General features: G+C 51.2%; 1 protein-coding gene across 1 annotated transcript; it reads left to right on the top strand.

Annotated features, from left to right (window-relative positions):
* The first annotated feature begins 813 nt into the window (after positions 1-813).
* Positions 814-22472, top strand: L3mbtl2 (L3MBTL histone methyl-lysine binding protein 2). The gene is made up of 17 exons (XM_042697895.1): positions 814-947; positions 4599-4839; positions 8702-8835; positions 9853-9976; positions 11743-11822; positions 13698-13815; positions 15175-15309; positions 15577-15665; positions 17019-17250; positions 17921-17997; positions 18124-18228; positions 19060-19207; positions 19440-19522; positions 19743-19977; positions 20359-20424; positions 21264-21380; positions 21988-22472. Exons 1-17 carry the CDS (start codon positions 924-926, stop codon positions 22098-22100), a joined length of 2121 nt encoding a protein of 706 aa, XP_042553829.1. The 5' UTR covers positions 814-923; the 3' UTR covers positions 22101-22472.
* The last annotated feature ends 348 nt before the right edge of the window (positions 22473-22820 follow it).

Here is a 22820-nt window from a genome sequence, read left to right on the forward strand (position 1 = left end):
GTGAAGTTTCTAACAGATTGTGAGGTTATTTTTTTTGTTGGTCGTGGGGCTTGAATCCTGTCTGGGCTTGGGCACTGTCCCTCAGCTCTTCAGCTCAAGGTGAGGGCTCTACTGCTTGAGCCATGGCGCCACTTCCGTTTTTCTAGTGGTTTATTGGAGATGAGTCTCAGGGACTTTCCTGCCCGGGCTGGCTTTGAACCACTATCCTCAGCTCTCAGCCTCCTGAGTAGCTAGGATTACAGGAGTGAGCCACCAGCGCCCTGGCGATTGTGAGGTTATTTGTGGAACATGGAAGTCTCTATCACAAGTTGAGGTAAGGGACAGGTGTTGGCAACAGAACTGTCAGGGCCAGGCGCCGGTGGCTCACGCCTGGAATCCTAGTTACTCAGGAGGCTGAGGTCTGAGGACCATGGTTCAAAGCCAGGAACGTCCACCAAAAAGCCGGAAGTGGCGCTGTGGCTCAAGTGGTAGAGCGCGCTCCTTGAGCTGAAGAGCTGAGGGACAGCGCCCAGGCCATGGGTACAAGCCCCACGACCCACACATAAAACTGTCAGGGGCTGGAAATGTGGTTTAGTGGTAGCATGCATGAGACTCTGGGTTCAGTTCTTTGATACCACATAAAATTAATTTTAAAAATTGAAACTGAAGAAAACAAAAACAAACCAAGAGCCCCTGAGCGTTGTTATAACAACGCCTCACTTCGCGCGCCGGGAGGGAACTACATGTCCCATAAGCGCACGCGGCCTCACAGCCCTGGTGTGCAAGCGGGGCTTGGGCGGGCGCGGAGCCAGCTTTTCCTCTTTCCTGCATAGTGATTGGTCCATGGCCCAGAGTGGCGGCCAATGGGTGCTCCCGGAGAGAGCCGTGAGGCCAATATGGCTGCCTGTACCTGGTGACGATTGAAGAAGCTGAATTTGGGTCTCATGGAGAAGCCTCGGAGCCTTGAGGTTAGAGGAAAAGGGTTTACAGCACTGGGAAAGGGAATCGCAAGAGTCTTACAGGGCGTCCCTCATGTAGGGCTTTGATCGGTGCCATGAGTGGGGAGGCTGGGTGGTTTGGTAAACTGAGGTAGGAAGCTGAGTCAAGGCCAGAGGCGATCGGCCTCACTTCTTCCTCTCGGTCCCGCGAAGATCCGGGGGAGGAGCGGCCTCCCCGGCCCGAGGAAGGGGAACTGCCTCTCCCATCGAGTCCTCGAGCGCCCTTTGTCTTCCTGTCTCGGGGGGTCGCCTCCCTCAAGGATGGGAAGTGAGGGAATGGAAGCTTCTCCACGTGCCCGGTCTCCCGCGTCCCCGCCGCGCGCGTGGCCTCCGAGGCCCCAGCAGCGGAGGCTTCGCTCGGTGGCGGACCCCGCCGGAAGTTCCTGAGACCCGGAAGTGAAGGAGGTGTGCGCCCCGCCTGCCTCCAAACACCTTACACCTTTCTCCCCAACAACCTGTGACCCACCCACCGCGAAAGCATTTGGCCCAAGATTCTGTTTTCTTTTTTAACATGGGTGTAGGTGCGGTTGCAAATATATATTGGAATATAAAGTAAATAGCTCGAAAACTGCAAGAGTAATAAAGTGGAAAACAAGATAATAGCTTGCACTTTCAGGCCTGTTATTTGCAGACAACAGAACTAGATATTTTATCTCTGTGTAAAAAGTAGCAACAAAGTAGCAACGCTATCTTGCACCTAAATCGTAGAGTTGATAGGCGGTAGAACCCTGGACTCAAACTAGGAAAATTCTATTTTATAAGCCACGTTTTTCAGCCAACATTACCAATATTTGTTGAGCATTTAACATGTTCAAGTTATTGTCCCAAGTACTTGTATCTCTTCTAACTCAAATCCTATTAGGTGGTATTAACCTTGTTTTATGGACACTGAGGCACTGGTTTACTGCAGGTCACACAAACTAATAAACACTACCGATAGTGTTTGAGCCCAATGCCAAAGTCCCAAACTCTTTGCCGTGCTTCATAACTTTTCACTACAGTGTAGCCTTTTTTTTTTTTTTTTTTTTGTCAGTTGTGGGGCTTGAACTCTGCACCTGGGCCGCTGTCCCTCAGCTCTTCAGCTCAAGCAAGCACTCTACCACTTGAGCCACAGCGTCACTTCCAGTTTTCTGGTGATTTATTGCAGATAAGAGTCTCTTGGACTTTCCTGCCCGGGCTGGCTTTGAACCTCAATCCTCAGAACCCAGCCTCCTGAATAGCTAGGATTACAGGTGTGAGCCACCGGCACTCAGCTTAGCCGGCTTAGCTTTTTTGTTTTTGTTTTGTCAGTCCTTTGGCTTGAACTCAGGCTCTGGACCCTGGCCCTGAACTTTTTCCCCTCAAGGCACTACCACTGAACCACAGCACCACTTCTGGTTATCTGGTAGTTAATTGGAGTTAAGAGCTACATGGACTTTCCTGCGCAGGCTGGCTTTGACCCACCCACCATCCTCAGATCTCAGCTTCCTAAGTAGCTACTGATTACAGGTATGAGCCACCAGTGCCTGGCTACAATGTAGATTTATTTGCAGTATTACATTTACATCTCACATTATGTGAAGCAACTTTTATGGATGAGAAAATTGACGCCCACAGAAGTTAACTGATTTGCCCCAAGAACATGTAGTTAATTAGGATCAGAACTGAATTTAAAGCCTGTGGTACATCCCACTATACCATAATTGTGTGCATTGTGACTCAGTTTCTCATTGGGACAGTTTGGATCTTTTTTTTTTTCTTTTCTGTTGGTTGCAGGGCGTGAACTCAGGGCCTGGGCACTGTCCCTGAGCTCTTTGTGCTCAAGGCTAGCACTCTACCACTTGAGCCACAGCGTCACTTCTGGTTTTCTGATGGTTAATTGGAGATAAGAGTCTCATGGATATTTCCGCTTAGGCTGGCCTTGAACCCCAATCCTCAGATCTCAGCCTCCTGAGTAGTTAGGATTACAGGTGTAAGCCACCGGCACCTGGCGAGAATGAGTTTTTTTTGTTTTGTTTTGTTTGTCGATTGTGGGGCTTGAACTCTGGATACTGTCCCTCAGCTCTTCAGCTAAAGGCTAGCACTCTATCACTTGAGCCACAGTGCCATTTCCGAGAATGTTTTTATTTTTTATTTTATTTTATATTATTTTTATAATTTTTTATTGTGAAAATACTGTACAGAGGGGTTACAATTACATGGGCAAAATAATGAGTACATTTCTTATCAAGCATTGTAGCCTCCTCCTTTGTTTCCCCTTCCCATCCCTTCCCATCCTCCCCCCGCGCCCCCTGGATAGAAAACTATCCAGAAAGTCTTTGTGACGCGTTTTACTTAGGATCATTTTCACATTGTTATATAGACTTTTGGTCCTTGACTTTCAGGTTTTTTTGTTTTGTTTTTGATTTTTACTTTACAATTGTGTGACAGCAATATACATTTAGTAGAAACTAATTTGTGTTTGGAATTTTGGATTGTTTCAAATCTACCAAAATTTCACCTCTTTTGTAGTGCTGGTCAGTGACAGCGAGCAGTGTTTTCCAGTCAAGCTGGACTCTACTGTGTACAATGTTGCTAAGCTAAAATGTTTGATAGATTAAGTGTCTTAAGTGCATTTTCAACTTACAATAACCTTAGCCTGGATAAATTTATCAGACATAACTCCATTGAAAGTCATGGATTATCTGTATTTTATTTAATTCATATTAAAATGTCACTTCTAATTTTTTTTTTTGTCAGTCATGGGCTTGAACTCTGGGCCTGAGCACTGTCCCTTAGCTCTTCAGCTAAGTGGTAGGCTAGCTCTCTACCACTTGAGCCACAGCACCACTTCCAGTTTTCTGGTGGTTTACTGGAGATAAGAGTCTCACAGCCTTTCCTGCCTGGGCTGGCTTTGAATCGAGATCCTCAGATCTCAGCCTCCTGAGTAGCTAAGATTACAGGCGTGAACCACTGTCACCTTGGCTCACTTATAAATTTATAGAGGAGCTAGGAGCTTTGCTATGTATTTTCTGTCTGATGCTATTTTAAATTAAATTGGAGAAATGATTATAATGTTTGCAAAATGGGTTTTGTGGAGCTGAGCACTAGGGATTTGCACCTGTAATTCTAGCTACTCAGCAGGCTGAGATCTGAGGATCGGGGTTTCAAGCCAATTGGGAAAGTCTTGAGACTTGTTTCTCCAATTAAGCACCAAAAAAGCTGGAAGTAGAGCTGTGTGGTTCAAGTGGTAGAGCACTACCCTTGACCAAAAAAAAAAAGCTATCTGGACGCTGGTGGCTCACATCTATATAAGCCTAGCTACTCAGGAGGCTGAGATCTGAGGATCGAGGTTCAAAGCCAACTCTGGGCAGGAAAGTCTGTGAGACTCTTATCTCCAATACACCGCTGGGAAAAACAGAAATGGTGCTGTGGCTCAAGTGGTCGACCCTTGAGCTGAAGAGCTCAGGGTCAGTGCCCAGGCCCAGAGTTCAAGCCCCACACTGACTAAAAATAAAAAAAGGAGAAGCTATTGGAAGGTGTCCCAAAAGTATTGACATGGCAAAAGAAGCAGGAAGGGAATTGATCATAGATCTGCAACTTCTTTCTTTATACACTAAAGGCAATCCTGATTCCTTGTACGTGGTCTATGTCATCCATTAGGATACGCCCTCTTTGGAACCAATGGAAGAAGAAGAGGAAGATGATGACTTGGAGCTGTTTGGTGGCTATGATAGTTTCCGGGGTTATAATAGCAGTGTGGGTAGTGAGAGCAGCTCCTATCTGGAGGAGTCAAGTGAAGCAGAAAATGAGGATCGAGAAGCAGGAGAGCTGCCCACCTCCCCACTACATCTGCTCAGCCCGGGGAATACTCGCTCCTTGGATGGCAGTGGTTCCGAGCCAGGTACCTTCACAGTGTCCTTTGAAGATGGAGTTAAGAGATTATGGAGGAAGAGGGGGGGTGAATACAGGCCAGGTAGACACAGTCTTCCAGGTGTAAAAGGCTACTCTGATGTCTAAGGACCTGGCCAAAGCGCTCATTTCCTCTTCGGCAATTTGGTAACAAATTCTGATTTCATTCATGCTTTCATAAACATAATGTTTCTCCAGACCATTTTTTTTTTTTTTGGATTCAGTCGTGGAGCCTGAACTCTGAGCCTGGGCACTGTCCCTCAGCTCAAGGCTAGCACTCTACCACTTGAGCCACAGTGCCACTTCCGGCTTTTTCTTTTTGCTTATGTGGTGCTGAGGAATCAAACCCAGGGCCTCATGCATGCAAGGCAAGCGCTCTACCACTGAGCCACCTTCCCAGACCATCCAGACCATTTTGGATACATGGTGCTCTGCTTGAGTATGCTATGGATTTTTAAGTCTAGATGTGAAAAAGATGGGGACTTAGACACTTCCCTAGAAATATCTCGGGGGTTGGAAGTCAGGGAGCCTGTGGGAGGGCATATAGGATACAGTCATCTCTAGGTAAAAGGATGGGGTAAGAGGGCAGATTGGAATCCCCTTCAATCCCCTGGAAACTACTTGACTTCAGACATAGGATGCTTGGATGTTGCAGGATCCGTGTCAGGCCCTGTAGTATGTGGGTCCTTGTGAAAAGAGGCAGACTAGACATCTGCAATGATCCCCATTTTTTGTTAGCTAAACTCTCCCAAAAGTTATGTAATATTCACAGTCAGCTAAATTTCTTTTCCTTCCCACTCATCTGGGCTTCTTTCTTTCTTCCTTTTCATCTTCTTCTCCATTCTATCCAATTCGCTTCGGATCTTAGAACTTTAGATCTACAAGAAATCTAAGAGGCCAGCTCATCCAGAGATTCTCTGTCCTACTAATCAGAATTTTCTGGGAACTTTTAACAATTCACAGATGTCAGTGGCTTACCACAGATTAATCTTTTTCTTTTTCTTTTCTTTCTTTTTTTTTGGTGTGGGGGGGTCTGGTCATGGGGCCTGAACTCTGGGCCTGGGTGCTGTCCCTCAGCTCTTCAGCTCAAGGCTAACGCTGTACCACTTGAGCCACAGGGCCACTTCTGGCTTTTTTCTTTTTGCTTATGCGGTTCTGAGGAATCGAACCCAGGGCCCAGGCATGCAAGGCAAGTGCTCTACCACTGAGCCACCTTCCCAGCCCCCCCTTTTTTTTTTGTCAGTTATGGGGCTTGAACACTGGGCCTGGGCATTGTCCCTGAGCTCTTCTGCTCAAGGCTAGCATTCTACCACTTTGAGCCACAGTACCGCCTCCGGTTTTCTGGTGGTGAATTGGAGATAGGAATCTCATGGACTTTCCTTCCTGGGCTGGCTTTGAACTGCAGTCCTCAGATCTCAGCCTCCTGAGTAGCTAGCATTACACTGCTGCCTGGCCCACAGAATAATTTTTTAGCATTTCAAGCTCTGACTTTTTTTAAAAAGACCCCTAGTAGGGCTGGGGGGTGGCTCAGTGGTAGAGCACTTGCCTTGCATGCTCGAGGCCCTGGGTTCGATTCCTCAGCACCACATAAGCAAAAAGAAAAAAGCTGGAAGTGGCGCTGTGGCTCAAGTGGTAGAGCGCTAGCCTTGAGCTGAAGAGCTGAGGGACAGCGCCCAGGCCCCAAGTTCAGGCCCCACGACCGGACCCAAAAAAAAAAAAGACCCCTAGTATTGTATTGTATATAAAGTCAGGATTGAATCATAGATCTAATTTGGGTTCTTACTATTTAAATGAGATGCAGAGATTAGGTACATTTGATACTTTTTATCTATTATTTCTTTTTTTTTTTCTTTTTGGGTCCAGTCATGGGGCCTGAACTCTGGGCCTGGGCACTGTTCCTCAGCTCTTCAGCTCAAGGCTAGCACTCTACCACTTGAGCCACAGCGCCACTTCCGGCTTTTTTCTTTTTGCTTATGTGGTGCTAAGGAATGGAACCCAGGGCCTCATGCATGCAAGGAAGCGCTCTACCACTGAGCCACCTTCCCAGCTCCTCTACTAATTTTCTTTAAAAACTTGCTAATACCTCTTTCCCAAGTCATTTGGGTGGATAGTTTTAGCCTTGCTATTGATACAAAGCCAAGGAATGTCAAACAATGTGATTTGGGCAAGATAGATTCAGATGTACACACTGAAAGAATGTTGCTTAAGATAGGAGTTTGTCAAGATTAATATATATGTTTTTTTATTTTATTTATTATTTTATTTTTTTGTCAGTCATGGGGCTTGAACTCTGGGATTGGGTGCTGACCTTCAGCTCTTCAGTTCAAGGCTAGCCCTCTACCACTTGAGCCACAGCGCCACTTGTGGCTTTTTCTGCTTAAGTGGTACTGAGGAATGGAACCCAGGGCTTCATGTATTCCAGGCAACCGCTCTACCACTGAGCCACCTTCCCAACCCCCAAATACATATTTTTTTCTTTCTCTGATGATTCTGTGTTCATTACCTTATATATGGTGAGTTCATGTGCATATCTGTGGGGGAGGGGAAGGCACAGAACCCAAGTCAAAAGGGTGAAAAACTGCCTGAGTGGAACACACTGGACATTGATAAAAGTCATGGGTGGAAATGGGAGGGAGGGAATGGGAGAGGTGAAGGAACAGATGACACTATCTGAAAGGAAATGTACTTTCTACCTGATACATGTAACTTCTCTGTATGTCGCCTCTATAATAACAGTAAAGTTAGATTTTAAAAAATAGGAAGGGGTTGGGGGGGGATGGGGAGGAGATGGGAAGGCATGGGAAGGGGAAACAAAGGAGGAGGCAACAATGCTTGATAAGAAATGTACTCATTACCTTGCCCATGTAATTGTCACCCCTCTGTACGGTATTTTCACAATTAAAAAAAATCCAAAAAACAAAAAACATAGGAAGAGCTGGGAAGGTGGCTCAGTGGTAGAGTGCTTGCCTTGCATGCATGAGGCCCTGGGTTCCATTCCTAAGTACCACATAAGCAGAAAAAGCCGTAAGTGGCGCTGTGGCTCAAGTGGTAGAGTGCTAGCCTTGAGCTGAGGAGCTCAGGGATAGCGCCCAGGCCCAGAGTTCAGGCCCCACACCTGACTAAATAAATAAATGAATAAATAAATAGGAGTTTGTACCAACCTGTACAACATAGACTGTCTTTAAAACAATAAATAGGGCTGGGAAGGTGGCTCAGTGGTAGAGCGCTTGCCTTGCATGTTTGAGGCCCTGGGTTCGATTCCTCAGCAACATATAAGCAAAAAGAAAAAAGCTAGAAGTGGCGCTGTGGCTCAACTCGTGGATTGCTAGCCTTGAGCTGAAGAGCTGAGGGACAGCGCCCAGGCCCAGAGTTCAGACCCCACGACCGGACCCCCCCCAAAGAAAAAAGAAATAAAATAATAAAACAATAAATAAATAAAGGCCAGGCACATGTAATCCTAACTACTCAGGAGGCTAAGATCTGAGAATTAAGTTTCAAAGCCATCCCAGGCAGGAAAATCCATGAGACTCTGTCTCCAATTAGTTATCAAAAAAGCCAGAAGTGGAGGTCTCCCTCAAGTGGTAGCGCACTAGCACACTAGCTTTGAGCACAAAAGCTCAGGGATGGGCCCCAGACCCGAGTTCAAACCCCAGAACCAGCACCAAAAAAAGTTTTGGTTTTCCTTTTTTTTTTTTTTTTTAATCAATACCACCACCTCCTTCTGTTTCGAGTCTGTCAGCTTTAGTGGGGCCCAGGCTTGCCAATGAATATAGTGCCCTAAGATTAGAAGGCCTATCGTTTTGCTTGATTTGAGGTAACCCAATGGGGAGTCACGTGCTAAGTTCTCTTCCTAGCTGTCTGTGAGATGTGTGGCATCGTGGGCACAAGGGAAGCTTTCTTCTCCAAGACCAAGAGATTCTGCAGCGTTTCCTGCTCCAGGAGCTACTCTTCCAACTCCAAGAAAGCCAGTATCTTGGCTAGATTACAGGTGAGAGGCAGCATTCAACATCCTTCTGGGGGTCTTGGCTGCTTATTTAGGAACCGACCAACTATGGCCCACTAAGGTAGATTTCTGGTTATTTGGTTGCTCTCAAACTTGTAGGCAGAGAAATCCATTCCTGGAGCTATTCCTCCAAATTGTTTTGTATTCTGTGTGTGTGTGTATGTGTGTATATGTGTATATGTGCACTGGTTTTTTTGTTTCTTTTTTTCTGCCAGTCCTGGGGACTGAACTCAGGGCCTGGGCTCTGTCCCTGAGTGTTTCTGTGCTAATGCTTTACCATTTGAGCCACACCACCACTTCTAGCCTTTTCTGTTTATGTGGGTACTGAGGAATCGAACCCAGGTCTTCATGCATGCTAGACAAGGCACTCTACTACTAAGCCACATTCTCAGCCCCTGTTCTCAATAGTTCTTGAGCAAGAGTTCTATGCTCCAGAGTCTGTTGGAAATAATAGAATATGGCTCAGGGTGCAGGTGGCTCATGCCTGTAATCCTACCTACTCAGGAGGGTAAGATCTGAACTTCAGGGTTCAAGGACAGTCCAAGCAGGAAAGTGTAACTCTTGTCTCTATCTTATCTCCAGTAAATTACCAAAAAACAAAAAAAACACCAGAAGAGAAGCTGTGGTTCAAGTGGTAGAGCTAAAGAAACTCAGGGATAGCCCCAGACCCTGAGTTCAAGCCCTTGGACCAGGAAAAAAAAAGTCATTTGCAGGGAAATGGATGAACCTAGAAAAAATAACTTTTTTGGGGGGGTGGTGGTGGTGTCAGTCATGAGGCTTGAACTTTAGACCTGGGCGCTGTCCCTCAGCTCTTCAGCTGAAGGCTCTCTCTCTACACTTGAGCAACAACGCCACTTCCGGTTTCCTGGTGGTTTATTGGAGATAAGAGTCTCACAGACTTTCTTGCCTGGGCTGGGTTTGAACTGTGATCCTCAGATCTCAGACTCCTGAGTAGCTAGGATGTGAGCCACAGGCGCCTGGCATATCTTTTCTTCCTTCTAGGGAAAGCCACCCACCAAGAAAGCCAAAGTCCTGCACAAGGCTGCCTGGTCTGCCAAAATTGGAGCCTTCCTTCACTCTCAAGGGACAGGACAGCTAGCAGATGGGACACCAACAGGACAAGATGGTAAGGATAGCAGAAAGCTGGGTTGAGGTCAGTTAGCATTATCCCCACCTCTAGTCCTCAGCTCCACCCAACCTGAGCTCCTCCCTGGGCTAGAGTTCCTCCCATACAGCTGGCCCCTCCCTCTCTCCACCCAGTCCCACCTGCGCATGCGCCTACCTCACTGCCAGCCCTAGAGCTACCTGCCAAATGGATGGGGACATACACCATGTGCTCCCTCTCCCCGGAGATAAGATCCCTCTAATAAGCCTTATAATAATATTTCTTCTCTGTGCCTGCCTGCCTCTGTGTGGTCCCCTGGGATGGTTGTGAAGGATTATAACAGGGTCCAGAGCAAGATGGCTTCCCTAGGTTTGAAGACTGAAAAACCTAGCGTGATAGAAAGTGCTGGTGTGGCTGGGTATCGGTAGCTCACGCCTGTAATCCTAGCTACACAGGAGGCTGAGATCTGAGGATGGTGGTTCAAAGCCAGCCTGGGCAGGAAAGTCCGTGAGACTCTCATCTACAATAAACCACCAGAAAGGGCTGGGAAGATGGCTCAGTGGTAGAGCGCTTGCCTTGCATGCTCGAGGCCCTGGGTTCGATTCCTCAGCACCACATAAGCAAAAACTAGGCCGGAAGTGGCGCTGTGGCTCAAGTGGTAGAGCACTAGCCTTGAGCTGAAGAGCTGAGGGACAGCGCCCAGAGTTCAGGCCCCACGACCGGACCCCCCCCAAAAAAAATAAATAAACCACCAGAAAACCGGAAGTGGTGCTGTGGCTCCAGTGGCAGAGCGCTCGCCTGGAGCTGAAGACCCACTACTAACAAAATAAAAGAAAGTGCTGGTGTGGCTGCACACCCGTGCCTCACGCCTGTAACCCTAGCTTCTCAGGAGGCTGAGTTTTGAGGATCACAGTTCAAAGCCAGCCCGTACAGAAAAGGCCCCATGAGACTCTTATCTCCAATTAACACTCAAAAACCTGAAGTAGTTGTGCTCGCTTTGGCAGCACATATACTAAAAAACAAAACAAAAAAAAAACCGGAAGTAGCTCTGTGGTTCATGTGGTAGAGCGCTAGCCTTGAGCACAAAGAGGCTCAGGGATGGCACCCAGGCCCTGAGTTCTAGCCCTGTAAACCCACCCTCCCCCCACACACACAAAGTGTTGGTATGTATTTCATTTCACCTCCTGACCTGCTGGGTCTCATAGAAAGAACCTCCGAATCCCATGCCAGGCCCCTACCCTGGATGATTCACAAAGCAGGAATTTCCTGTTTTGTTTCTCTGTTGTTTTTCCTTTGGCTTCTCTGTCCCTGGCCTAGGGGCCCAGGAACTGTGGAGGGATGGCAAGGAGAGGAAACTTCCCTTTTTCTGAGTGTAACAGTCTTCTGAGCAAATTAAGTGTAAGCCCAGAGCAACAACCATTGAGTGGGTATGAGTTGCAGCTCAAGCCGAGCTCCTGGTCTCAGGAGCAGAGGAGGTCTCAGGAGCAGAGGAGGTCTACCTGGCGTACTGGGTGTGGCCAATGAGAGGGTGGGGGAGGTCTGAGGAATTTTAAGTCTTGGGTCTGTTGAATTTCCATTTCTTTGGTTGCTGGGAAAGGGTGGAGCAAAGTTGCCTGGGAATGTTTCTCTACTCCTAATGGTGTGGCGGCCTTGCTGCAGCCCTCACTGCTGTAATGGCTGCCGACAAGGCTGGTATGGCGGTGGGCGGTGGGCCAGGCTCGGGAAAGGGAGGTGCCTCCGCCACCCTGACAGGGTCCCGAAGCCTCAACTCTTCCTCTGCTTTGCAGCTCTGGTTTTGGGGTTTGACTGGGGGAAGTTCCTGAAGGATCACAGTTACAAGGCTGCACCTGTCAGCTGCTTTAAACACGTGAGTGGCTCGGCCTGGGGGAGGGGGGCACCACTAGGTATGGTGGGAATCACTAGGTATGCTTATTTCTGCCCAGGCTGGCTTTGGACTGAGGTCCTCAGCTTTTAACCTTCCATGGAGTTAGGATTACAGGCGTGAGCCACCAGCACCTGGCTTCCTTTTTTTTTCCCTCTCTGGTGCTAGGCATTGAATCTTTGCTTGTGTACTGGCTTGGGCCTCTGCTCCAGGAGCAATCTAGAAAACTTGTAGAACCCAGCAGGGGGTTCTCTGCTAGCTTTCCTAGAGAGGACCCTGCCATGTCCTGCTGGGATGGGTGGGATGCCTAGAGTCTTGTCTGGTTTTGTCTTTCAATCCGATTTCCTGAAGCCCTGGGAGGGGTGGCCTGCAGGTTGGGGTAGGGGGAGGCATGCATGGGCACATACCAGTACCTGGACTTGAACTCAGAGCATCAGTGAATTTTCTTATTCTAGTAAGAGTTACTAAAGGCATCTTACCTTTGGGAGTAGGAGCCTCTTTTTTTTTTTTTTGGTTGATTGTGGGGCTTGAACTCTAGGCCTGGGCACTGTCTCTGAGCTCTTCAGCTCAAGGCAAGCACTCCAACAATTGAGTCACAGCACAGAGGTTAATTGGAGATAAGAGTCTCAGGCACTTTCTTGCTTGGGCTGGCTTTGAACTGTGATCCTCAGATCTCAGCCTCCATAGCAGCTAGGATTGCATGCATGAGCCACTGGCGCCCAGATTTTTTTTTTAAATCTTTAAATCCGTTAGTGTTAGCATCTTCATTCTGGAGGACTTAGGTTGTATTCACATTAACACAAGTTTCCTGAGCTCTGTCAGGCTGACTTCGGGCTACCTTAATTAGGCTGGGGCTAAAAATGAAAGCAAGGGCTTTGTGCTGCAGTTGGCTCATACCTGCAATCCTAGCTACTCAGGTGGCTGAGATCTGAAGATCACAGTGCAAAGGCAGTCCAGGCTGAAAAGTGAGACTATTACCAATAAACTACTCAGAAGACAACAGAAATGGTGCTATGGCTCAAGTGGTAGAGCACTAGCCTTGAGCAAAGGGAGGTCAGGGGCAACATCCAGGCCTAGAGTTCAAGCCTCAGGACTGACACACACGCACACACACAAAAAAAGAATGAAAGCAGGAAAAACTTTTTTTTTTTTTTTTTTTTTGACAGTCATGGGACTTGAACTCTGGGCCTGGACGCTGTCCCTTAGCTCTTCAGCTCAAGGCTAGTGCTCTACCACTTGAGCCACAGCACCACTTCAGGTTTTCTGGTGGTTTATTGGAGATAGTATTCTCACTGACTTTCCTGCCCAGGCTGGCTTTGAACCGCGATCCTCAGATCTCAGCCTCCTGAGTAGCTAGGATTACAGGCGTGAGCCACCAGCGCCAGGCAGGAAAAACTTTCCTAAAGGAGGATCAGAGTCCTCTTGACCAAAATGTGAGGAGAGGGCTGCAAGGAGGTAGCTGGAAGCAGCCGGTGCCACCGCAGAGGAGTGGAGAGAAGATGTGCTGGGGTAGCACGTGGTTGGCAGCTTTGTAAATTAAGAGGTCATAATAGCCACGTTGGGTGCTGAGAATGATGTCTAGCACAAAGTGAGCACTAGAAAATGGCACTGTTGCACAAATGAGTACAGCAACAGGGATTAGGGATTTGCCAAATTGTGGTCAAGATGATACAGTTAGAAGTTGACTGAATTTCCACCCATCATCTTTCCTGCTTCCCATCTTCCATTGCAGTTCAGCATTTCAGACAGTGGACACGCCTCATTTATCTCTAGTCCCCAGTGTGTCTCTGTGAAATGTTGAGGTGAAGGATCTGACGTGAAGACTCACTTTGCCCTTTGAATGCTCTTGTTGACACACAGGTCCCACTCTACGAGCAGTGGGAGGATGTCATGAAGGGGATGAAGGTGGAAGTGCTCAACAGTGATGCCGTGCTCCCCAGCCGGGTGTACTGGATCGCCTCTGTCATACAGACAGCAGGTGGGTGTCTCTCCGGCCAGGGCAGGGGTCTATACACTGCCATCTCTGGACAGTGGGCAGTGTCAAAGAAATTGGTTTCAAGCCGGCACTGGTGGCTCACGCCTAATCCTAGCTACTTAAGAGTCTGAGATCTGAGCATCAGAGTTCAAAGCCAGCCCAGGCAGGAAAGTCTTTGAGACTCTTCTCTCCAATTAAACACCAAAAGCTGGAAGTGGAGAAGTGGCTCAGGTTGCAGAGGGCTAGCCTTGAGCACAAATGCTCAGGGACAGAGGCTGAGAATGTGGCTTTGTAGTAGAGTGCTTGCCTAGCATGCATGAAGCACTGGGTTTGATTCCCCAGTACCACATAAACTGAAAAACCTGGAAATGGCGCTGTGGCTCAAGTGGTAGAGCTCTTGCCTTGAGTACAGAGAGGCTCAAGGACAATACCCGGCCCTGAGTTCAAACCCCAGAACTGGGGGGAAAAAAACCCCAAAAAACTTAAGAGACAGTGTCCAGGCCCTGAGTTCAAGCCCAGGACAGACACCAAAAAAGTCTTGGATTTGTGTGCCTGGTCTGGCTTCCTGACTTGATCTTCAGATCTGTCTTTTTTTTTTTTTTTTGGTCAGTCGTGGGGCTTAAACTTGGCCTGGGCGCTGTCCCTCAGCTCTTCAGCTTAAGGCTAGCACTCTACCACTTGAGCTACACCGCCACTTCCGGTTTTCTGGTAGTTAATTGGAGATAAGAGTCTCATGCCTGGGCTGGGAAGGTGGCTCAGTGGTAGAGCGCTTCTCTTGCATGCATGAGGCCCAGGGTTCAATTCCTCAATACCACATAAGCAGAAAAGAAAAAAAAAAGCCAGAAGTGGCGCTGTTGCTCAAGTGGTAAAGTGCTAGCCTTGAGCTGAAGAGCTGAGGGACAGTGCCCAGGCCCAGAGTTCAGGCCCCACAACCGGACCGAAAAAAAAAAAAGAGTCTCATGCCTGCCTGGGCTGGCTTTGAACCTCGATTCTAAGATCTCAGCCTCCTGATTAACTAGGATTACAGGTGTGAGTCACTGGCACCCAGCTCAGATCTGTCTCTTGAGCAGCTAGGATTATAGGCACAAGCTACTGACACCTGGCTGGAAACTCCAGTTTACATTTTGTTAGGGTTATTCCAGGGGTGATCAGAGTATAGAAAATAAATCTCACCACTATACCATAATGGTTTCCAAATAACAGTCTGCATTTGTTTTGTTGAGTGTAAGGGAGATCACACTTGCCTGGCAGGAATTTTCAGAATAGGAAGTAGGAGGGTGGGCTTAGGCTAGAAAAGAGGGAAGACCTGGGCCCATAACGCTGCCCATCCTCCCTCCCATACACCCTTTTCCTTCCTTTCAGGGTATCGGGTGCTGCTTCGGTATGAAGGCTTTGAAAATGATGCCAGCCATGACTTCTGGTGCAACCTGGGAACGGTGGATGTCCACCCCATTGGCTGGTGCGCCATCAACAGCAAGATCCTGGTGCCTCCACGCAGTGAGTTGGGAACTCTACTTGTCCTGGGTCCTGTAGGTCCCTGGGTAGGGGAGGAGCCCTCTGTCTTGACCCAGACAGAAGAGAACCTGCTTGCCTCCTTCCTTCTTCCCCTTCCTTATCCTTGAGGCCTGGGAACATCCAGCGTATGGAGCCTGGTATGATAAGATGAAGCCATTGCTAGCCTAAAATGGCAGAAGTCAGTGGTTGCAGCCCCTCTTTGGATCTCTATGTCAGTCTGTAACGAGGATTCTGCTGGTGTCTCCTCAGCCATTCATGCCAAGTTTACTGATTGGAAGGGCTACCTCATGAAGCGCTTGGTGGGCTCCAGGACACTTCCAGTGGATTTCCATATCAAGGTTTGAAAGGAGCCCTTTGGAGTCCCTACTGATCCTCTCTCCTTCTGTCCTCCTCTCCCTCCCTGCTTTTTTTTTTTTTTTTTTTTTTTGTCATTTGTAGGGCTTGAACTCTGGGCCTGGGCGCTGTCCCTCAGTTCTTCAGCTCAAGGCGAGTGCTTTACCACTTGAACCACAGCACCACTTACTGTTTTCTGGTGGTTTACTGGAGATGAGTCTCATGGACTTTTCCTTCCTGGGCTGGCTTTGAGCCGTGATCCTCAGATCTCAGCCTCTTGAGTAGCTAGGATTCCAGGTGTGAGCCACTGGCACACAGCTGCTTCTGTGAGATTCTTTTTTTTTTTTTTTTTTTGGGGGGGGGTCCGGTCATGAGGCTTGAACTCTGGGCTTGGGCACTGTCCCTGTGCTCTTCAGCTCAAGGCGAGCGCTCTACCCCTTGAGCCACAGCGCCACTTCTGGTTTTCTAGTGGTTTATTGGAGATAAGAGTCTCGTGGTCAGGGCTGGGAATGTGGCTCAGTGGTAGAGTGCTTGCCTTGCATGCATGTGACCCTGGGTTCGATTCCTCAGCACCACATAAGCAGAAAAAGCTGGAAGTGGTGCTGTGGCTCAAGTGGTAGGGCACTAGCCTTGAACTGAAGAGCTGAGGGATAGTGCTCAGGTCCAGAGTTCAGGCCCCACAACCAGCAAAAAAAAAAAAGTCTCAGTCTTTTCTGCTCAAGCTGGCTTTGAACTGTGATCCTCAGATCTCAGCCTCCTAAGTAGCTAGGATTACAGGCGTGAGCCATCACCACCCCGGCTTCTGTGAGATTCTTTTTTTTTTTTTTTTGGGTCCGGTCCTGGGGCCTGAACTCTGGGCCTGGGCGTTGTCCCTCAGCTCTTCAGCTCAAGGCTAGCGCTCTACCACTTGAGCCACAGCGCCACTTCCAGCTTTTTTCTTTTTGCTTATGTGGTGCTGAGGAATCGAACCCAGGGCCTCTGGCATGCAAGGCAAGCGCTCTACCACTGAGCCAACTTCCCAGCCCTTCTGTGAGATTCTTATCTCTGGTTAACCACCAAAAAGCCAGAAGTAGGGGCTAGGAAGGTGGCTCAGTGGTAAAGCACTTGCCTTGCATGCATGAGACCCTGGGTTCGATTCCTCAGCACCACATAAGCAGGAAAAAAAAAGCCAGAAATGGTGCTGTGGCTCAAGTGATAGAGCACTAGCCTTGAGTACAAAAGCTCAGGGACAGCACCAAGTTTCTGAGTTCAAGCCCCAGGACCAGCACACAAAAGAAGAACACAGGAATGCAATGGACGGAGTTGCGTCGCAGCGCTGTGATGCTGTCTGCAGCAGGCCTGTGTTCAATGTCTTACAGATGGTGGAGAGCATGAAGTACCCCTTTCGGCAGGGCATGCGTCTTGAAGTTGTGGACAAGGCCCAGGTGTCCCGGACCCGCATGGCTGTGGTGGACACAGTCATCGGGGGCCGCCTGCGGCTCCTCTACGAGGACGGCGACAGTGACGATGACTTCTGGTGCCACATGTGGAGCCCCTTGATTCACCCTGTGGGCTGGTCACGGCGTGTCGGCCACGGCATCAAGATGTCAGGTTAGCAGAGTCCTGGGCCAGCGTGGCACCCCATGCCAAGTTTCCCTAGGGCTTGGCAGGCACACTTGCCCTGTACCCCACAGGAGTAGGAGACTTCCATCTCGGTCCCCTGGGGACAGTCCCTGCCATCCACACAGGCTGAGTGACTTGATTTCATTCAGCTCTACTTAGAAGTGGTAGAACCCGGATTTGAACCTAGAAGCTAGTATCCTCAATGCCACGTGGAAGAGCCTGAGTCTCACTGGCTCTCCCAGCTCCAATAGTGCGGTGGCTCACGCCTGTCACCCCAGCTGCCCAGGAAGCTGAGATCTGAAGATCCCAGTTTAAAGCCAGCCCAGTCAGGCAAGTCTGTGAGATTCTAATCTCCAATTAACCAGCAAAAGGCTGCAGAAGAGAAGTAGCTCAAGTGGTAAAGCGCCAGCCTGAAGCAAAAAAGCCAAGGGAGAGCACTCTGGACCTGAGTTTAAGTTCCAGGATTGGCGCCAAAATCCCCTCCCCTCAAACCCAGAAGCTCCCGTGGGGGGTGCTGGGTGTGTTCTGGGCCGCCCAGCACAGGAAGACCCTGCGATGCAGCCCGGAGCTGAAGCAGGGCACACCCTCCGTTCTGAGCGCCCCGCCCCTTCGCTGCCTTCAGTCCTTTACTCTTTGTCCCTCCCTCTGCAATCTCAAGAGCGGCGAAGCGACATGGCACATCATCCCACCTTCCGGAAAATCTACTGTGATGCTGTTCCATACCTGTTCAAGAAGGTGAGCTGCAGTCCGGGGTGCTCTCCCCGCGTCTCCCCGGGACTGTCCTCTCTCCTTGTTGCTTTCCCATATCACCCGCTTCCCCCCCTCCCCCTCAGCCTTCCCCAACCTCCCTCTTCCTTTAAGGTACGCGCAGTGTACACAGAAGGCGGCTGGTTCAAGGAGGGGATGAAGCTGGAGGCCATTGACCCCCTGAATTTAGGCAACATCTGTGTGGCAACCATCTGCAAGGTGAGCCTGGGCCCCCTGCCCTCTCCACGTGGCTCATGGCACACAGCTCTGCAGTTTACTCTTGGGGTCTGACCCTGTCCTGTGGTACCCAGGTTGGCAGGAGGGGAGGGGCCTTGCCTGCCCCTTGCTTAGGATGTGCCTTCCTGTCAGGGTCTGAGTCACCATTAACACACACACACTGCTCGCCCGAGCCTGGTCCTGCCCTGGTGACGGGCAGAGCCTGCCATGCCAGGCTTACCTTGGGCTTCCCGCCACTTGCTTCTCCTTTGCTGGCTGGCCTGTCCCACAGCCCCACCCTCTGGTGGCTTAAGCAGCTACTGCCTGGTACCCATGGTTTACACCTATAATCATGGCTACTAAGGGGGCTGAGATCTGAGGATCATGGTTCAAATCCAGCCCAGGCAGGAAAGTCTGTGAGACTCTTATCTCCAATAAACCACCAGAAAACTGGAAGTGGCGCTGTGGCTCAAGTGGTAGAGCGCTCACCTTGAGCTGAGGGACAGCGCCCAGGCCCAGAGTTCAAGCCCCACCACCGACAAAAAAAAAAAAACACAAACAGGCAGCTTGCCTCAGCCTGCTAGAGGACATGAATGATTGTCCAGCCAGCCGTCCCAGGCTGCCCCTGCCGCATGGTCTCCCCACTAAGAACACAGAGGCAGCAGGACACCCAGCCTGCCGTCCAGTGCGCTGGGTGCTGTGCGGCGCGGCAGAGCTCGCTCTCCGGGGAGGGAGGATCCGCCTCCTGTCCGTCCCAGCCTGGCTTCCTCGCTGCGGAGGAGCTGAGCGAGCTGAGCTCACCGCATGACCCCTCCGCCTCGCGCCCTCCACTAGGTTCTTCTCGACGGCTACCTCATGATCTGCGTGGATGGGGGCCCCTCCACAGATGGCTCCGACTGGTTCTGTTACCACGCCTCCTCCCATGCCATCTTCCCCACCAACTTCTGTCAAAAGAATGACATTGAGCTCACCACCCCTAAAGGTGAGGCCCGAGGCTGGGGCGCATGGAGACTGCGTGGGGCAGTGGGGCATGCCCGGAGCTCGGCGCTCGCTCCCCTTGCGCCTGAAGGGCGTGAGCAGCCTGCGCAGCAGCCTGGTGATCTAGAGCCATCCCAGGCTGGGTCCTGATCAAGCTGCACTGGCTTTTCCAGAACATGCTCCTTTTCCCTGACTCACGTCGTACCCCCACTTTCCTCTCTTTTCTGCTCCTCTAGGCTACGATCCCCAGACTTTCAACTGGGACACGTATTTGGAGAAGACCAAGTCGAAAGCGGCTCCATCACGACTCTTCAACATGGTGAGGCGGCTCCAGGGAGGCGGCCCCTTGGTACCATCATGGGCATCGCACCCACGATGCTGCTTCCTTCTCCACAGAGGGGCTTGGAAGGGCCTTGGGGGTCACTGTCTGGGGCACTCTTCCCCAACCCTTTTCCAGCAGCCTCCACCCCCCAGGAGAGCCAGATTACAATGGATTACAATGCCAGCTGCCCGACAGCTGCCTTCTGCCCTCCCCACAGGACTGTCCCAACCATGGCTTCAAGGTGGGCATGAAGCTGGAAGCCGTGGATCTGATGGAGCCCCGGCTTATCTGTGTGGCCACCGTAAAACGAGTTGTGCACCGGCTCCTTAGCATCCACTTTGATGGCTGGGACAGCGAGTATGACCAGTGGGTGGACTGCGAATCCCCGGATATCTACCCTGTTGGTTGGTGTGAGCTCACAGGCTACCAGCTCCAGCCACCCGTGGCCACAGGTCAGCCCTCCTGTCTCCAGGGGCTCCTTCTTCCCTTTGTTTCCTCTACCTTGTTCTTTCCTGCCTACTGCTTCCCCTCCCTGTGCCCAGCCCAGTCCTCTGGTATCATTGACAAGTCTCCGGGCCCTTCTAAGCAGAGTGCCACCTGCTCCCAACCTCCCTCTCCCTCTGGCCTGCAGAGCACCTTCCTTCATTTTGCCCACCCTGTCATATGCCCGAGCCCCTGAGCGCCCAGGTGAACCGCCCAGGCCCTCCCTCAGCCCCCCACGCCCCGTGTTCTTGCTTCCCACTCGAGCTCCTCCTGTGTGTGCAGGCAGGGCTCTGGGTGTGTGCCTGGGACCTAGAACTCTCGTTCCTCTTATCCTTGTCTCTCCACTGTAGAACCATCCACCCCTCTGAAAGCCAAAGAGGCTACGAAGAAGAAGAAGAAACAGCTTGGGAAGAAAAGTAAGTGAGGCCCAGGAGCCGGGGCGCGGCCCGCAGACGCCTGGCTCTGGGGCCCCTCCCCGCTCCTTGTCCTTTGACCCTTTGCGCCTTTCATCCTATGTCTTTGGGGACCCAGAACGGGTAAATAGGGCATTCAAGCCCTGCCAGTGTTGAGGATGCTGAGGAGAAAGGACGAGAGACTGTTTGAGGGGGAAAGGGTGCAGCCACCTCCTTTGGCTAAGGTTACGGCGTAGAGACCTCTTCCTTCCTGTAGGTGGCCACATAGCCAGCTCTCAAGACTCCACCTGGTTTTGGGGTGCATCCTAAGCAGATAGATCCTGAGGCCAGGGTGATGCTCTGGGTTGGCAGGATGGAGAGGGACAGGGCAAGGTGCCCAAGCTGCCCAGGTGAAGCCTGTGATGACCAGGCGGCCACTGTGGCCTGCAGCGTGTGGAGAAGAGGACGTGGTGAGGTGGGGCGGGTGGGCGGGTGGGCAGGGCGGGGTCTCCGGGCAGAGCAAGGTTAAGATCATGCGAGGGGACAGCGTGTGTTGTGGGAGTCCAGATACCCTGCAGAGTGGGGAGCCAATCAGAGAGCAGAAGGGAAATCTAACCACAGTGACCCTGATCCTCAGCTTAGGGAAAGGTGGGGTTTTCGACTTCCTGTGGGATTCCCATCCTGAGCTGGGGCGCACTCCCTTGGAGGACCTCCCTGAGCTGGGGCCCTCAGCTAACGCTGAGGTAGGGTGGAGGCTCAGTCCAGACTCCCGCGTCCCCTCCGCTGTGTCCCTGTGGGTGACAGCAGCCCTTGTTGGGTCAAATCCAGCTCTAATGCTGGTTTGAATCTGTTTTTATTCAAAGGGAAAAGAATTCTACAGACCAAGCCCCGGCCCCTCAGACAGGGCTCCAAGAAGCCCCTGTTGGATGACGAGCTGCAGGCCGCAGGCGCGATCTCGTCACAGGCCGTTCCCGACGACAGTAAGCGCTGCCGTGCTGGGCTGAGACAGGCCCGCTGCTCCACGCTCCGAGGCTGTCTCCTTCCCCTCCTGGGCACAAAAGAGGAGGGTCAAATTGAAGGGCATTTTCTGGGCACCAAGCAATCCTTGAACCCATGAGCCTGGAGAGTCTCATGAAATCCTTCCCTGGGGCTGAGAGTGTGGCTTAGTGGTAGAGAGCTTGCCTAACATGATTCCTCTGGACCACATAACCAGAAAAAGCCGGACATGGTGCTGTGGCTCAAGTGGTAGAGCGCTAGCCTTCAGCAAAAAGCAGCTCAGGGACAGCACCCAGGCCCTGAGTTCAAGCCCCAGAACTAACAAAAAACAACAACCAAAACACTTCCCCTCCAGCTCTGAACAGAGTGGCGTCCTCCAGCCAGTGTCTGCCCAGCCTGGCTGGCTGGGCTACACCGGCAGTCCCAATCTTTCTTGGCTGCTGCCTGGGAGGGAGGGCAGAGGTAGTCTCCTAGCTCTGCCGCCTCTTGAGGGTCCCATCGTAGGAATCCAGCACCTTTGCCTCGTTCCTGCACCCCCGCCCTGTCCCTGGTCCCCACACTCACTCCCTGCTGTCCTGCCCCTCCCTGCAGTCATCACGGTGTGTGTGAAGGAAGAGCACATAGACGCAGCCTCGCCCGACAAGGCTTCGGACCCTGAGCTTCCTGTTCCTGTCAAGAGCATCAAGCAGGAGACCGACAGCTGAGCTCCACCGCCAGCCTGGCCCCTTGCTGGAAGCAGATCGGGCCTGGCTCCCTGCTGCCACACACACACACTCGAGTCTGGGCCCAGAGCCTGTGTGGTGTGTGGAGGCCACACGTGCTAAAGGACCTGCCTCTGCCAACTTGTGACCGCGCTGCCCGGGGCCCCACCCCGCTCCAAGCGATCCTCCTGCAGCCTGAGCCCCCCAAAGCGGTCACACTGGCCGCACCCTCTCTGCCGCACCCTCCACACGGGGCCAAGACAAGATGGTATGGGATCTGCTTGTGTACGTGTCCAAGCAGATGCCCAGCGTGGTGGCCCGTGCCCACATCCAGGCATCCGGTCACTGCGGCCTGAGCATTCTAGGGGCGGGAGCAGGTTCTTGGGGACGAGTTGCTCTGAGCAAGGTCCCTCGGCCAACCCCAGGGAAGCCTGGGAGCAGCCTCTGCCTGCCCCGCTCTCCTCAGGGCCTGGTCCCCCCGCGGCGGTGGAGAATGAGGCAGCGGTTAGGACAGAGGGTTTGAGTGACCAGGCAGTGGCCATCTTTCTCTGTTGGTGTGGGCACAGACTCCTGTTCCCTAAAGGGGGTGCTGCAAAGTCCCAGGGGGTTCCTGGCAGACGGTGTGATGGACCAGGCCAGGCTGTATGCAGCTCAGCCATGTGCCGTGAGGGTCCCCAGCTGAATCTAACCTGCTTGAGTTAGACCTGATGGTTAGCCTACGTA

This window comes from Dipodomys spectabilis, unplaced genomic scaffold (genome assembly GCF_019054845.1).
Source record: "Dipodomys spectabilis isolate Male_0828 unplaced genomic scaffold, ASM1905484v1 ptg000230l, whole genome shotgun sequence".
Lineage (NCBI taxonomy): Eukaryota > Metazoa > Chordata > Mammalia > Rodentia > Heteromyidae > Dipodomys > Dipodomys spectabilis.

What these genes read in the sequence shown, in the direction of transcription:
- L3mbtl2 (XM_042697895.1), top strand. Translation starts at nt 924, where the DNA reads ATGGAGAAGCCTCGGAGCCTTGAG. An exon ending in CAGTGGATTTCCATATCAAG is followed by an intron (nt 15,666 to 17,018) that starts GTTTGAAAGGAG and finishes AATGTCTTACAG; the next exon opens with ATGGTGGAGAGCATGAAGTA. An exon ending in CCACGGCATCAAGATGTCAG is followed by an intron (nt 17,251 to 17,920) that starts GTTAGCAGAGTC and finishes TGCAATCTCAAG; the next exon opens with AGCGGCGAAGCGACATGGCA.